This window comes from Pseudophryne corroboree, chromosome 5 (assembly GCF_028390025.1).
Source record: "Pseudophryne corroboree isolate aPseCor3 chromosome 5, aPseCor3.hap2, whole genome shotgun sequence".
In the NCBI taxonomy this organism is placed as follows: domain Eukaryota; kingdom Metazoa; phylum Chordata; class Amphibia; order Anura; family Myobatrachidae; genus Pseudophryne; species Pseudophryne corroboree.
In genome coordinates this window covers 165,223,265-165,237,730 of record NC_086448.1, presented here as the reverse complement: position 1 = coordinate 165,237,730, position 14,466 = coordinate 165,223,265, and the positions used below count along the sequence as shown (strand labels likewise).

Below are 14,466 nucleotides of genomic sequence, written 5' to 3'. Positions count from 1 at the left end.
CTTTTAGGCACAATGGTGGCGGCTTTCGAAGCGCTTCAGTTCGGAAGACTTCACTCACGTCCTTTTCAACTGGACGTGCTCCCACAGTGGTCGGGCTCGCATTTACAGATTCACCACAGGGTAAGGTTGTCTCCAAGGACCAGAGTGTGTCTACTCTGGTGGCTCAAAGTACAGAATCTAACCGCAGGGAAACGGTTCGGCGCCTGGAATTGGATAATTCTCACGGCAGACGCAAGTCTCAGAGGTTGGGGAGCTGTAGTTCAAAATTTTCAGCTCCAGGGCCTCTGGGCGGATCACGAAAGATTGCTGTCTATAAATGTCCTGGAACTCTGGGCAATTTACAATGCTTTGCGACAAGCAGTGCACTTGTTGCAGGCTCAAGCTGTTCAGGTGCAGTCAGACAATGCGACGGCGGTCGCATGCATCAACAAACAAGGCGGAACGAGAAGCCGCATGGCAATGCGGGAAGTAGCTCGAATCCTCAATTGGGCCGAATATCACCAAGTGATATTGTCAGCAGTGTTCATTCCGGGAGTGGACAACTGGGAGGCGGATTATCTCAGTCGTCGGGATTTTCATCCAGGAGAATGGGCATTAAATCCAGAAGTGTTTCACATGCTGGTCCAGAGGTGGGGTTACCGCAGGTGGATCTGATGGCATCTCGCCACAATCATCAAACGCCCCAGTATGTGTCCAGAACGAGAGATCCAGAGGCAGTGGTGGTGGATGCTCTCACAGTCAGGTGGCCATACAGTCTAGTGTATCTGTTTCCACCGTTTCCGCTGCTCCCTCTATTGCTAAAACGGATCAAAAGAGAGTCCGTCACAGTCATACTAGTGGCGCCTCATTGGCCACGGAGAGCTTGGTTCTCAGATCTTCGCGGATTACTCGCAGACGATTTTTGGCCGCTCCCACTACGTCCGGATCTGTTACAACAGGGTCCGTTCCTTTACCCCGATTTAGCGCGGCTGCGTTTGACGGGGTGGCTGTTGAGACCGCCCTCTTAAGGAAAGAGGGCATTCCAGAATCAGTCATTCCAACCATGTTACGAGCTAGGAAGCCAGTTACGGCAGCTCATTATTACAGAATTTGGCGTGCCTATATAGGTTGGTGTGAAGCTCGGAAGGTTCCGACATCTTCTTTCAAGTTATCCCGTCTTTTGTAATTTCTACAGATGGGGTTAGACGGAGGTCTACGTTTATCTACACTAAAGGTGCAGATATCTGCTTTGTCAATTTACTTTCAAAGAAGATTGGCTCTATTACCGTCGGTACACACCTTTATGCAGGGTGTCCTCAGAGTACAACCTCCATTCACTCCACCTACTGCGCCATGGGACTTGAATCTGGTGTTAGATTTTTTACAGTCTTCATATTTTGAACCCTTACAAGAAGTGGATATTAAGTTTCTCACTTGGAAAACGATTTTTCTCCTAGCCTTGGCTTCGGCAAGGCGGGTTTCAGATATGGGTGCCTTGTCATGCAAGCCACCGTATTTGGTGTTTCATGATGACAGAGCGGAACTTCGGACGAATCCCGCTTTCTTACCAAAAGTAGTGTCATCTTTTCACATCAACCAACCAATAGTAGTTCCTGTGTTGACAGGACATTCTGAAACTCTGGATGTGGTACGCGCTTTACGCGTTTATGTATCCCGAACGTCTACAGTTCGTAAGACGGATACATTGTTTGTTCTCTATGATGCTGCCAAGAGAGGTTGGCCAGCCTCTAAGCAGACCTTATCCAGATGGATAAAACTGACCATACGTCAGGCTTATCTTCAGGCTAGGTTACAGCCGCCTACATCGGTAACAGCTCATTCCACACGTTCTGTGGGAACTTCATGGGCAGCTGGTCGTGGAGCTTCTACGACACAGCTTTGCCGTGCGGCTACATGGTCGTCAGTGCACACGTTTGTGCGCTTTTATAAGTTTGATACTTTTGCGGCATCAGCATCTAGCTTTGCCCGTTTAGTGTTACAGGTGCCAAATAGCTCTCCCGTCCACGGGGGAAACATTGGTACGTCCCAAGAGTACTCCAGTGACCCCTAGTGGATGAAAAAGAAAATAGGATTTTGGTACTTACCAGGTAAAACCTTTTCTTTGAATCCATAGGGGGCACTGGACGCCCACCCAGAGCAGTTGTTACCTGGTTGTGGTAAGTGCAGGGAATATTATGGTAACACACTCCTACCGACTGTTTCAAATTAGAAATTTATCGGGTTGGTGTCAACTGTTAGTTGTCAGATTTGTTTTGTGTCAACTTTATTGTTGTCCGGTTTTTTTTTTTGGTTATATGTTTTTCTCCATTGTCAACCTCTATAGCTCCAGTTCGGCTCAGTAAAAAACACTGAGGTACTCTGGGATATGGAGGGGAGGTATAGTCAAAGTTTAACTATTCAGTGCCTAGTTCCTGTGGAACCATCCATATCCCAAGAGTACTCCAGTGCCCCCTATGGATTCAAAGAAAAGGATTTACCTGGTAAGTACCAAAATCCTATTATCTGTGCGCACTCAGAGAATGTTGGTAGGCCAGCCACTCCTGGCAAGGTTCACCATTGTTCCACGTTTTCTCCATTTGCAGATAATAGCTGTTACTGTGGTCCGCTGGAGTCACGGAGCCTTAGAAATGGATTTGTAACCCTTTTCAGAATTATATATTTTGAAAACTTCCTCATCTCTTCTGGAATATCTTTTGGTCGCGGATGTCTGTGTTGCTTGCTGGGACTTTTTAGCTATCTCCCCTTTGCTGGAAAGATTCTATTAAAGTGATCATTAGATTCAACAGGGTTGACCATATTCAGGCTTGATTGTGTTGAGTCTAATTAAACTCCATTTCAACCAAATTGACCATGTTTCATACAAGTAGTTGGCTGGTTGGGATGAAAATCTGGAAGCAAATGACAATCAACAATTTTTCCCAAATGCCGAAAAACAGCCAAAATCTGTTCAGTCAAGTTAGTTACATCTGTATTTTGGGGGTAATTCAGAGTTGAACGCAGCAGCAAATTTGTAAGCACTTGGGCAAAACCATTTGCACTGCAGGGGGGGGGGGGGGGGGGGGGGCAGATATAACGTGTGCAGATAGTTAGATTTGGGTGGGTTATTTTGTTTCTGTGCAGGGTACATACCGGCTGCTTTATTTTTACACTGCAATTTAGATTTCAGTTTGAACACACCCCACCCAAATCTAACTCTCTCTGCACATGTTTTATCTGCCCCCCTGTAGTGCATATGGTTTTGCCTAACTGCTAACAAATTTGCTGCTGCGATCATCTCTGAATTTGGCCATTTATCCACTTACGTTGTTTGCCGGCCATTGCACCAGTTAGGCAGCTAATTCAGACACCATTCTATCTTTTAGTTCACCATATCTGGTCTTTCACAAGGACTAGATTGTCCTGAGCACCAATCCCTATTAGAGCACAAAGATGTCAAAATTTCATCTGAAGCAGTCGTGTTCTCTTTTGATTGCTTAGTTCTGTTCTGTCATATGTGATTGGTTAGTCTGAAAACTGAGCTCCTGTTGGGTAAGAGATATAGGTGTGTATTCAATTACTGTCTAAATTCCCGACTTGTCGGAAAAAGTCAGTTTCCGACTTTATTAGGTCGAATCTGTATTCTACCTATTCAAATCAAGTGCCGTCGGCAATTCCGACTTGTCGGAAAACATGTGGATCGGCGGATTAGCTGCGGATCAACGTATTTTGTCGGATTTGCAGGCATTTTCGACAGGTTTTTGGCCCGTTTTCGACAATGCCGATCAGACTTTAAAAAAAGTCGGATCGGCATTGTCGAAGAATGGGCTAAACCTGTCGGAAACTCCCGCAAATTGAATAGTGCAGTGTCGGGTCCTCTCCGTTGGAGAGGATCCGACGCCAATTGAATACACCCCGAAGAGGGGTAGAGTACAAACAGGTATACGTTTGCTTTAAGTGCTTTTTTCTGCACCAGTGCCCTCTATACAGAAAATAATTCAAAGAAATGGATTTAAGGTTAAGTACAGAAATCCTCTTTTATGAACACTGGTGTTCTCATCTGTATATAGGTTTGGTTTTTATTCAGGAAATTAGTTACCTTAAGCCAGGTACACAACGGAGCAATGTCGAAGGATTTATCTACATCGCTCAGTGTACACTCAATATGCACACTCCCGCGGTCTCATGCAACGTCGTCAAGTTTGATGTGCTGCTCATCGAGCCTAGCGATAGCGTTTTGGTGCCTAATGTGCAGTGTGCACGGCAAACATTATATCACACTGATTTGACGTTGCCTTCATGCCACTCTCTAGAATGGATTGGCATGATGGTGGTTCTAGTGTGTACAACAGCAACAATAAATAACGTGACCAAACGATAAAATATATCCGGTTGTTAGCAAGATTGCAGAGTGTGTACTCTCAATCTCACTTGTTTTGGGCTCAGGAAATCGTCGGTAAAGTCGGAACAATTGCTAGTCACTCCTGTGTGTACCCAGCTTTACCCTTTTTATAATTTTATTTATTTATTTTTTTGTTATACAGATGACTCTCAGAAAAAACAGTACGAGGAATGGCTGCAAGAGACTCAGCAACTGCTTCAAATTCAGCAGAAATTCCTGGAGGAACAAATTGGGGCTCACAGAAAATCTAAAAAAGCATTGTCGGCCAAGCAGAGAACAGCTAAGAAAGCGGGTCGTGAGTTTCCGGAGGAGGATGCGGAGCAGCTGAAGCACGTCACAGAGCAGCAAAGCATGGTGCAAAAGCAGCTGGAGCAGGTACATGTCACTTAGTGATCACACTCCTAGTTCTCCTTCCCATATGACTTAATCTGGAGACTTAATACTTAAAAACACAGGACTCTAGGTTTTTGGGGCCAAGTGTAATTTCCTGTATCAAGACCGTTTGTTCTTTGGTTCATACGTGACTCAATCCATATGTAAAGGAAAAACGAAAGAATAATAATGGGACTAATTATGTAATTGAGTGAAGAGACTGGCCGGATTGGCGAGTTCTCTCCCTAATTAGCACGTTTTACCATATGTAGTAATATGTGGAACTCTTATTTCATACAGAGTAACCTTTTTTTGTATTTCGCATACTGTATTATAATATATATATATATACCGTATATACTCGAGTATAAGTCGACCCGTATATAAGCCGAGGCACCTAATTTTACCCCAAAAACCTGGGAAAACTTATTCACTCGAGTATAAGCCTAGGGTGGGAAATGCAGCTCTAGCCGTACACAGCCCTCAGTGCCAGATATGCCCTCATACTGCCAGATATGCCCTCATACTGCCAGATATGCCCCCACAGTGCCAGATATGCCTGATATGCTCCACAGTGCCAGATGTGACAGATATGCCCCACAGTGCCAGATGTGCCCCACAGTGCCAGATGTGCCCCACAGTGCCAGATGTGCCTGATATGCCCCACAGTGCCTGATATGCCTGATGTGCCCCACAGTGCCAGATGTGCCCCACAGTGCCAGATATGCCTGATATGCCCCACAGTGCCTGATATGCCCCACAGTGCCAGATGTGCTTGATATGCCCCACAGTGCTTGATATGCCCCACAGTGCTTGATATGCCCCACAGTGCCTGATATGCCCCACAGTGCCTGATATGCCCCACAGTGCCAGATGTGCCTGATATGCCCCACAGTGCCTGATATGCCCCACAGTGCCAGATGTGCCTGATAAGCCCCACAGTGCCTGATATGCCCCACAGTGCCTGATATGCCCCACAGTGCCTGATATGCCCCACAGTGCCAGATACTTACCCTCCGTCGCTCCCGCGCTGTCTTCTGAATGAGGGACACGGAGAGCGCAGCGAGCGGCTCTCCTGTGTCCCTCCTGCATCTCGGGCGGCAGCGGCGTGTGTTAAAGGAAGTGCCGGTTCATGCTGCTGGAGATGCAGGAGGGACACAGGAGAGCCGCGCGCTGCGCTCTCTGTGTCCCTCAACGCTGACTCGATTATAAGCCAAGGTGGCTTTTTCAGCACAAAAAAACATGCTGAAAAAGTAGGCTTATAATCGAGTATATACGGTAATATTATATGTATGTATCATACTGTGTGTACTTTATTATATTGTCAAAAGTGAATTTATGGAGTTAATAATTTGTAATATGTAACAACACTTTTAGAGCACCCCTGCTTTGTAGTATATTAGTGGAATACAGCAGAAGGCCCCTCCTTTGCATATGCTGAGTGTTTAGGAACATACTATGCAGTTTGTCTTTAATAATTCTAGATAATTTCAGTTCCGTCTCTAAAGGAGTATGTTTTTTTTTATTGTTAGATACGAAAACAGCAAAAAGAACACACAGAGCTTATTGAAGAATACAGAAACAAGCAGCATCAGTTTTCAGTGGCACCTCTAATGCCCGGAGCACAGCAAACCTTAATATCCGGAGGCGCACCTACAACGATGAATCCACAGAATTTTCCTCTTCCGCAAACACTACAGTCACCTGGACCGATCATATCAGGCCAGCCCAATCAACCAAGAATGCCAAACATGCCAGGCTGGCAGCCTCCACATACTGCCAGGGGACTTGCACAGGTCAGTCCTCCAAGTATGCAGCATCCTATCAGTTCTGAAATTCCAGGTCCAGCTGCCCAAGCTAATCCCAACGCGCCACCCAGGGTTGAGTTCGATGACAATAATCCTTTCAGTGAAACTTTCCAAGAGAGAGAGCGCAAAGAAAGATTGCGTGAACAGCAAGAGCGGCAGAGAGTACAGCTCATGCAAGAGGTGGATCGTCAGCGAGCTCTGCAGCAAAGGCTTGAAATGGAACAACAAGGCATTGTTCCACCAGACCTCAATAATAGGCCTTTATCACAAATGCCTTTTTTCACATCTGATATACAGGCTGACTTCATACAGTCTCCACAACCTCTTCAGCAGTCACCACAGCAGCAAGCACAAACAGGACATGTATTACCCCATCAAAACATGGCAAACTCTCCGCCTGATACTCCATTTATACAAAATTCTGATCAAAGATCTCTTTCACCATACAGAACAGATAACCAGTCTGCGTTTCCACAGACACCGTGTCGTCCTGCCTTTATGCCAAACGCATCGCCAGCTTCAGATAATGGAAACCCTTGTGGACAGGAGAGGCCTGTAAATTCCACAAATTTTCAAAGTCCAAGTCAGTCGCTCATACAGTTGTATTCTGAAATCATTCCAGAAGAGAAAGCCAAGAAGAAAAGGCCACGAAAGAAGAAAAAAGATGAGGATTTGGACTCTCTAAAGTCACCACCCTCCACCCCACGGTCTGATGCGACAGCTCCTCTAACTCCAAGTATCTCAGAAGCCTCAACGCCAACCGTTAGTGCTCCTAATGAACTTGGCTATCAAGGAGAGCATTTAGCCGATTTAATTCGTTCCTCAACCCCAAATTCTGCAAATAACAAATGTACGGAGTTGGAAGACCCGCTTCTCCCTAAAGATGTGAAGCACATATTTCAAGAACCCAAGAAAGACCATGAGATTGGTCAACTGCACAGTAAAGATAATGTTAATATTCAGGAAATCAAATTGGAGCAAGCAGATGGAGATCAGACTCCGGAGCAACTTGACTCCAAAGAAAAACGTTCATCATTTGGGCTTAAAATTGAAGAAGATAAAGCCACATCGCACAGTGCACTTTCCATGGAAATAGATTCTTATCAAGCCTCTGGCCCCTCAGGAAAACTGGAATCCGGAAATGAATTACTCAAACACTTGCTCAAAAACAAGAAACAACCTGTCATGTTCCATCACAAAGCCGAGGAAGGCTTACAGTCTATGAAGGGTTGTTCTGCTGATGTAAAATCAATAGGAAGGCAAGCAAGTGCATTGGTGAGTCTTTGAAGGGTCATTTACTTGTCTGTCTAGTCCTCTTTAATACCAGTCCCTGAAACTCTTAATCCAATCTATTACCACCAACACTTTCTCCTTGTTAGTAGTGATCTATGGATGTAAAAGTTGGGTTCTGCCTGAAGAATAGTAAATTCCACGTATTGGCAATGTCTGTATTTCATGGGAGAGATTTTTCCCATTCAAACCAAAAGGAGTTGAAGAAAGTGTTCCTAATGCATCACAAAATTTTTGATGTCCAAAGCATGCTACTATTTTCTAACATGAAGATCAAATCAGGCTCATAACATACTACTAACTTTTATTTCTAGATTTTGAGATTATCCAATTGAGTTTAGGGCACACAGATGTCACTGCATAGAGACATCAATAGTGGGGACAGATGGTTACTTATGTTCCCCGGGAAACTCTTGCTTAAAGGGTTCAGGACAAATCATGTCCTAAACACATGACCCATACATGTGGCACTTTCAGATTAAGTCACTTGTATTACAGTCTGTTCCTCTCTGTGCACTTGTGTCCCTCCACAGTCCCAGGTGGCACCCCCAGGGCATTACTCCTTCAAACCAGTGGTTCTCAATTATTTTTCACCCCTTGGCATGCCATTTGCGATATTTATACCCCCAACATTTGTAAAGCAATAATTAGTAATGAATATAATTTTCATTCGATAAAGGGGCGATATCTTAGTAACGCCAATGCTCTTCCGGTCGTTAAAAATGGCCGGATATCGCGATTAATGACTGATGGTCATTAACGCGATATCCAATTTTCTCTAACGTCCTAAGTGGATGCTGGGGACTCCGTAAGGACCATGGGGAATAGCGGCTCCGCAGGAGACTGGGCACATCTAAAGAAAGCTTTAGGACTATCTGGTGTGCACTGGCTCCTCCCCCCATGACCCTCCTCCAAGCCCCAGTTAGATCTCTGTGCCCGAACGAGAAGGGTGCACACTAGGGGCTCTCCTGAGCTTCTTAGTGAAAGTTTTAGATTAGGTTTTTTATTTTCAGTGAGACCTGCTGGCAACAGGCTCACTGCATCGAGGGACTAAGGGGAGAAGAAGCGAACTCACCTGCGTGCAGAGTGGATTGGGCTTCTTAGGCTACTGGACATTAGCTCCAGAGGGACGATCACAGGCCCAGCTTGGATGGGTCCCAGAGCCGCGCCGCCGGCCCCCTTACAGAGCCAGAAGGCAGAAGAGGTCCGGAAAATCGGCGGCAGAAGACGTCCTGTCTTCAACAAGGTAGCGCACAGCACTGCAGCTGTGCGCCATTGCTCTCAGCACACTTCACACTTCGGTCACTGAGGGTGCAGGGCGTTGGGGGGGGGGCGCCCTGAGACGCAATAAAAACACCTTGGATGGCAAAAAAATGCATCACATATTGCTCCTGGGCTATATGGATGCATTTAACCCCTGCCAGAATCCATAAAAAAGCAGGAGAAAAGTCAGCGAAAAAGGGGCGGAGCCTATCTCCTCAGCACACTGGCGCCATTTTCCCTCACAGCTCCGTTGGAGGGAAGCTCCCTGTCTCTCCCCTGCAGTCACTACACTACAGAAAGGGTTAAAAAAAAGAGAGGGGGGCACTAATTAGGCGCAGTATTAACTATACAGCAGCTATAAGGGGAAAAACACTTATATAAGGTTATCCCTGTATATATATAGCGCTCTGGTGTGTGCTGGCAAACTCTCCCTCTGTCTCCCCAAAGGGCTAGTGGGGTCCTGTCCTCTATCAGAGCATTCCCTGTGTGTGTGCTGTATGTCGGTACTTTTGTGTCGACATGTATGAGGAGAAAAATGATGTGGAGACGGAGCAGATTGCCTGTAATAGTGATGTCACCCCCTAGGGGGTCGACACCTGAGTGGATGAACTGTTGGAAGGAATTACGTGACAGTGTCAGCTCTGTATAAAAGACAGTGGTTGACATGAGACAGCCGGCTACTCAGCTTGTGCCTGTCCAGACGTCTCATAGGCCGTCAGGGGCTCTAAAGCGCCCGTTACCTCAGATGGCAGATATAGACGCCGACACGGATACTGACTCCAGTGTCGACGGTGAAGAGACGAATGTGACTTCCAGTAGGGCCACACGTTACATGATTGAGGCAATGAAAAATGTTTTACACATTTCTGATAATACGAGTACCACCAAAAAAGGGGTATTAAGTTCGGTGAGGAAAAACTACCTGTAGTTTTCCTGAATCTGAGAAATTAAATGAGGTGTGTGATGATGCGTGGGTTTCCCCCGATAACAACGGATAATTTCTAAAATGTTATTGGCATTATATCCTTTCCCGCCAGAGGTTAGGGTGCGTTGGGAAACACCCCCTAGGGGGGATAAAGCGCTTACACGCTTGTAAGGGCTCTACCTTCGCCTGAGATGGCCGCCCTTAAGGATCCTGCTGATAGAAAGCAGGAGGGTATCCTAAAAGGTATTTACACACATACTGATGTTATACTGCGACCAGCAATCGCCTCAGCCTGGATGTGCAGTGCTGGGTTGGCGTGGTCGGATTCCCTGACTGAAAATATTGATACCCTAGATAGGGACAGTATATTTTTGCCTATAGAGCATTTAAAAGATGCATTTTTATATATGCGTGATGCACAGCGGAATATTTGCCGACTGGCATCAAGTCTAAGCGCGTTGTCCATTTCTACCAGTAGAGGGTTATGGACACGTCAGTGGTCAGGTGATGCGTATTCCAAACGGCATTTGGAAGTATTGCTTTATTAAGGGAGGAGTTATTTGGGGTCGGTCTTTCAGACCTGGTGGCCACGGCAACAGCTGGGAATTCCACGTTTGTACCCCAGGTCGCCTCTCAACATGAGAAGACGCCGTATTATCAGGCGCAGTCTTTTCGTGGACAAGCGGGCAAAAGGTTCCTCATTTCTGCCCCGTGACAGAGGGAGAGGAAAAAGGCTGCAGAAATCAGCCAGTTCCCAGGAACAGAAACCCTCTCCCGCCTCTGCCAAGCCCTCAGTATACGCTGGGGCTTTACAAGCAGAATCAGGCACGGTGGGGGGCCCGTCTCAATGAATTTCAGCGCGCAGTGGGCTCACTCGCAAGTAGACCCCTGGATCCTTCAGGTGATATCTCAGGGGTACAAATTAGAATTCGAGACGTCTCCCCCTCGCCGTTTCCTAAAGTCGGCTTTACCGATGTCTCCTTCTGACAGGGAGACAGTTTTGGAAGCCATTCACATGCTGTATTCCCAGCAGGTGATAATCAAGATACCCCTCCTGCAACAGGGAATGGGGTATTATTCCACACTGTTGTGGTACCGAAGCCGGACGGCTCGGTGAGACCGATTCTAAATCTAAAATCTTTGAACACTTACGTACAGAGGTTCAAATTCAAGATTGAGTCACTCAGAGCAGTGATTGCGAACCTGGAAGAAGGGGACTACATGATGTCTCGGGACATCAAGGATGCTTACCTTCATGTCAAAATTTACCCTTCTCACCAAGGGTACCTCAGGTTTATGGTACAGAACTGTCACTATCAGTTCAGACGCTGCCGTATGGATGGTACACGGCACCCCAGGTCTTTACCAAGGTAATGGCCGAAATGATGATATTCCTTCGAAGGAAGTGAATTTTAGTTATCCTTTCCTTGGACAATTCCCTGATACGGGTAAGATCCAGGGAACAGTTGGAGGTCGGTGTAGCACTATCTCAGGTAGTGTTGCGGCAGCACGATTGGATTCTCAATATTCCAAAATCGCACCTGGTTCCGACGACGTGTCTTCTGTTCCTAGGGATGATCCTGGACACAGTCCAGAAAAAGGTGTTTCTCCCGGAGGAGAAAGCCAGGGAGTTATCCGAGCTAGTCAGGAACCTCCTAAAACCGAGCCAAGTCTCAGTGCATCAATGCACAAGGGTTCTGGGTAAAATGGTGGCTTCCTACGAAGCAATCCCATTCGGCAGATTCCACGCAAGAACTTTCCAGTGGGACCTGCTGGACAAATGGTCCGGATCGCATCTTCAGATGCATCAGCGGATAACCCTGTCACCAAGGACAAGGGTGTCCCTCCTGTGGTGGTTGCAGAGTGCTCATCTTCTAGAGGGCCGCAGATTAGGCATTCAGGACTGGGTCCTGGTGACCACTGATGCCAGCCTGCGAGGCTGGGGAGCAGTCACACAGGGAAGGAATATCCAGGGCTTATGGTCAAGCCTGGAGACATCACTTCACATAAATATCCTGAAGCTAAGGGACATTTACAATGCTCTAAGCTTAGCAAGACCTCTGCTTCAAGGTCAGCCGGTGTTGATCCAGTCGGACAACATCACGGCAGTCACCCACGTAAACAGACAGGGTGGCACAAGAAGCAGGAGGGCAATGGCAGAAGCTGCAAGGATTCTTCGCTGGGCGGAAAATCATGTGATAGCACTGTCAGCAGTATTCATTCCGGGAGTGGACAACTGGGAAGCAGAATTCCTCAGCACGACCTCCACCCGGGAGAGTGGGGACTTCACCCAGATGTCTTCCACATGATTAAAAACTCGACAGGTATTGCGCCAGGTCCAGGGACCCTCAGGCAATAAGCTGTAGACGCTCTGGTAACACCGTGGGTGTACCAGTCAGGGTATGTGTTCCCTCCTCTGCCTCTCATACCCAAGGTACTGAGATTGATAAGATGGAGAGGAGTAAGCACTATATTCGTGGTTCCGGATTGGCCAAGAAGGACTTGGTAACCGGAACTTCAAGAGATGCTCACGGAGGATCCGTGGCCTCTACCTCTAAGAAGGGACCTGCTCCAGCAAGGACCCTGTCTGTTCCAAGACTTACCGTGGCTGCGTTTGACGGCATGGCGGTTGAACGCCGGATCCTGAAGGAAAAAAGGCATTCCGGATGAAGTCATCCCTATCCTGATCAAAGCCAGGAAGGATGTAACCGCAAAAACATTATCACCGCAATTGGCGAAAATATGTTGCGTGGTGCGAGGCCAGTAAGGCCCGACGGAGGAAATTCAACTGGGTCGATTCCTACATTTCCTGCAAACAGGAATGTCTATGGGCCTGAAATTGGGGTCCATTAAGGTTCAAATTTCGGCCCTGTCAATTTTCTTCCAAAAAGAACTAGCTTCAGTCCCTGAAGTTCAGACGTTTGTAAAAGGGGTACTGCATATACAGCCTCCTTTTGTGCCTCCAGTGGCACTTTGGGATCTCAATGTAGTTTTGGGTTCCAAAAGTCACATTGGTTTGAACCACTTAAATCTGTGGAGTTAAAATATCTCACATGGAAAGTGGTCATGCTGTTGGCCCTGGCCTCGGCCAGGCGCGTGTCAGAATTGGCGGCTTTATCCTGAAAAAGCCCTTATCTGATTTTCCATTCGGACAGGGCGGAATTGAGGACTCGTCCTCAGTTTCTCCCCAAGGTGGTTTCAGCGTCTCACCTGAACCAACCTATTGGTGGTGCCTGCGGCTACTAGGGACTTGGAGGCCTCCAAGTTGCTAGACGTTGTCAGTGCCCTGAAAATATATGTTTCCAGGACGGCTGGAGTCAGGAAATCTGACTCGCTGTTTATCCTGTGTGCACCCAACAAGCTGGGTGCTCCTGCTTCTAAGCAGACTATTGCTCGTTGGATTTGTAGTACAATTCAGCTTGCACATTCTGTGGCAGGCCTGCCACAGCCAAAAATCTGTAAATGCCCACTCCACAAGGAAGGTGGGCTCATCTTGGGCGGCTGCCCGAGGGGTCTCGGCTTTACAACTTTGCCGAGCAGCTACTTGGTCAGGAGCAAATACGTTTGTAAAATTCTACAAAATTGATATCCTGGCTGAGGAGGACCTGGAGTTCTCTCATTTGGTGCTGCAGAGTCATCCGCACTCTCCCGCCCGTTTGGGAGCTTTGGTATAATCCCCATGGTCCTTACGGAGTCCCCAGCATCCACTTAGGACGTTAGAGAAAATAAGAATTTACTTACCGATAATTCTATTTCTCGTAGTCCGTAGTGGATGCTGGGCGCCCATCCCAAGTGCGGATTGTCTGCAATACTTGTACATAGTTATTGTTACAAAAATCGGGTTATTATTGTTGTGAGCCATCTTTCAGAGGCTCCTCTGTTATCATGCTGTTAACTGGGTTCAGATCACAGGTTATACGGTGTGATTGGTGTGGCTGGTATGAGTCTTACCCGGGATTCAAAATCCTTCCTTATTGTGTACGCTCGTCCGGGCACAGTATCCTAACTGAGGCTTGGAGGAGGGTCATGGGGGGAGGAGCCAGTGCACACCAGATAGTCCTAAAGCTTTCTTTAGATGTACCCAGTCTCCTGCGGAGCCGCTATTCCCCATGGTCCTTACTGAGTCCCCAGCATCCACTACGGACTACGAGAAATAGAATTATCGGTAAGTAAATTCTTATTATAGGCTGTTTATTATCGGCTGAAATTGGACCCGCGATTGTGCGATAACACATGGGATCGGAAATAAGTCCCCGGATCCCATGCGTTTTTGTGGCTTCGGCCCGTTATCGCGGATTATGCTTTGGGTGCCTGATGAAGCGTAATCCCCAATAAGTGCCAGCATCGGGGCTAATAGGATAGCCCCCGGCGATCCCATTAGTAGCGGGAAAGTGGCGCTGATAATAGGATAGCCCCCGGCGATCCTATTA

At 47.0% G+C, this 14,466-nt stretch overlaps 1 protein-coding gene across 9 annotated transcripts in view; it reads left to right on the top strand.

Moving 5' to 3' along the window:
- The window catches only part of KMT2C (lysine methyltransferase 2C), a 573,154-nt gene that overhangs the window by 483,214 nt on the left and 75,474 nt on the right, over positions 1-14,466 (top strand). For all 9 annotated transcript variants that reach the window (XM_063921867.1, XM_063921863.1, XM_063921864.1 and 6 more), the window contains 2 exons: positions 4,521-4,753; positions 6,283-7,833. In XM_063921867.1, coding sequence (XP_063777937.1) covers positions 4,521-4,753; positions 6,283-7,833 — 1,784 coding nt within the window. The remainder of the gene's footprint in view (positions 1-4,520; positions 4,754-6,282; positions 7,834-14,466) is intronic.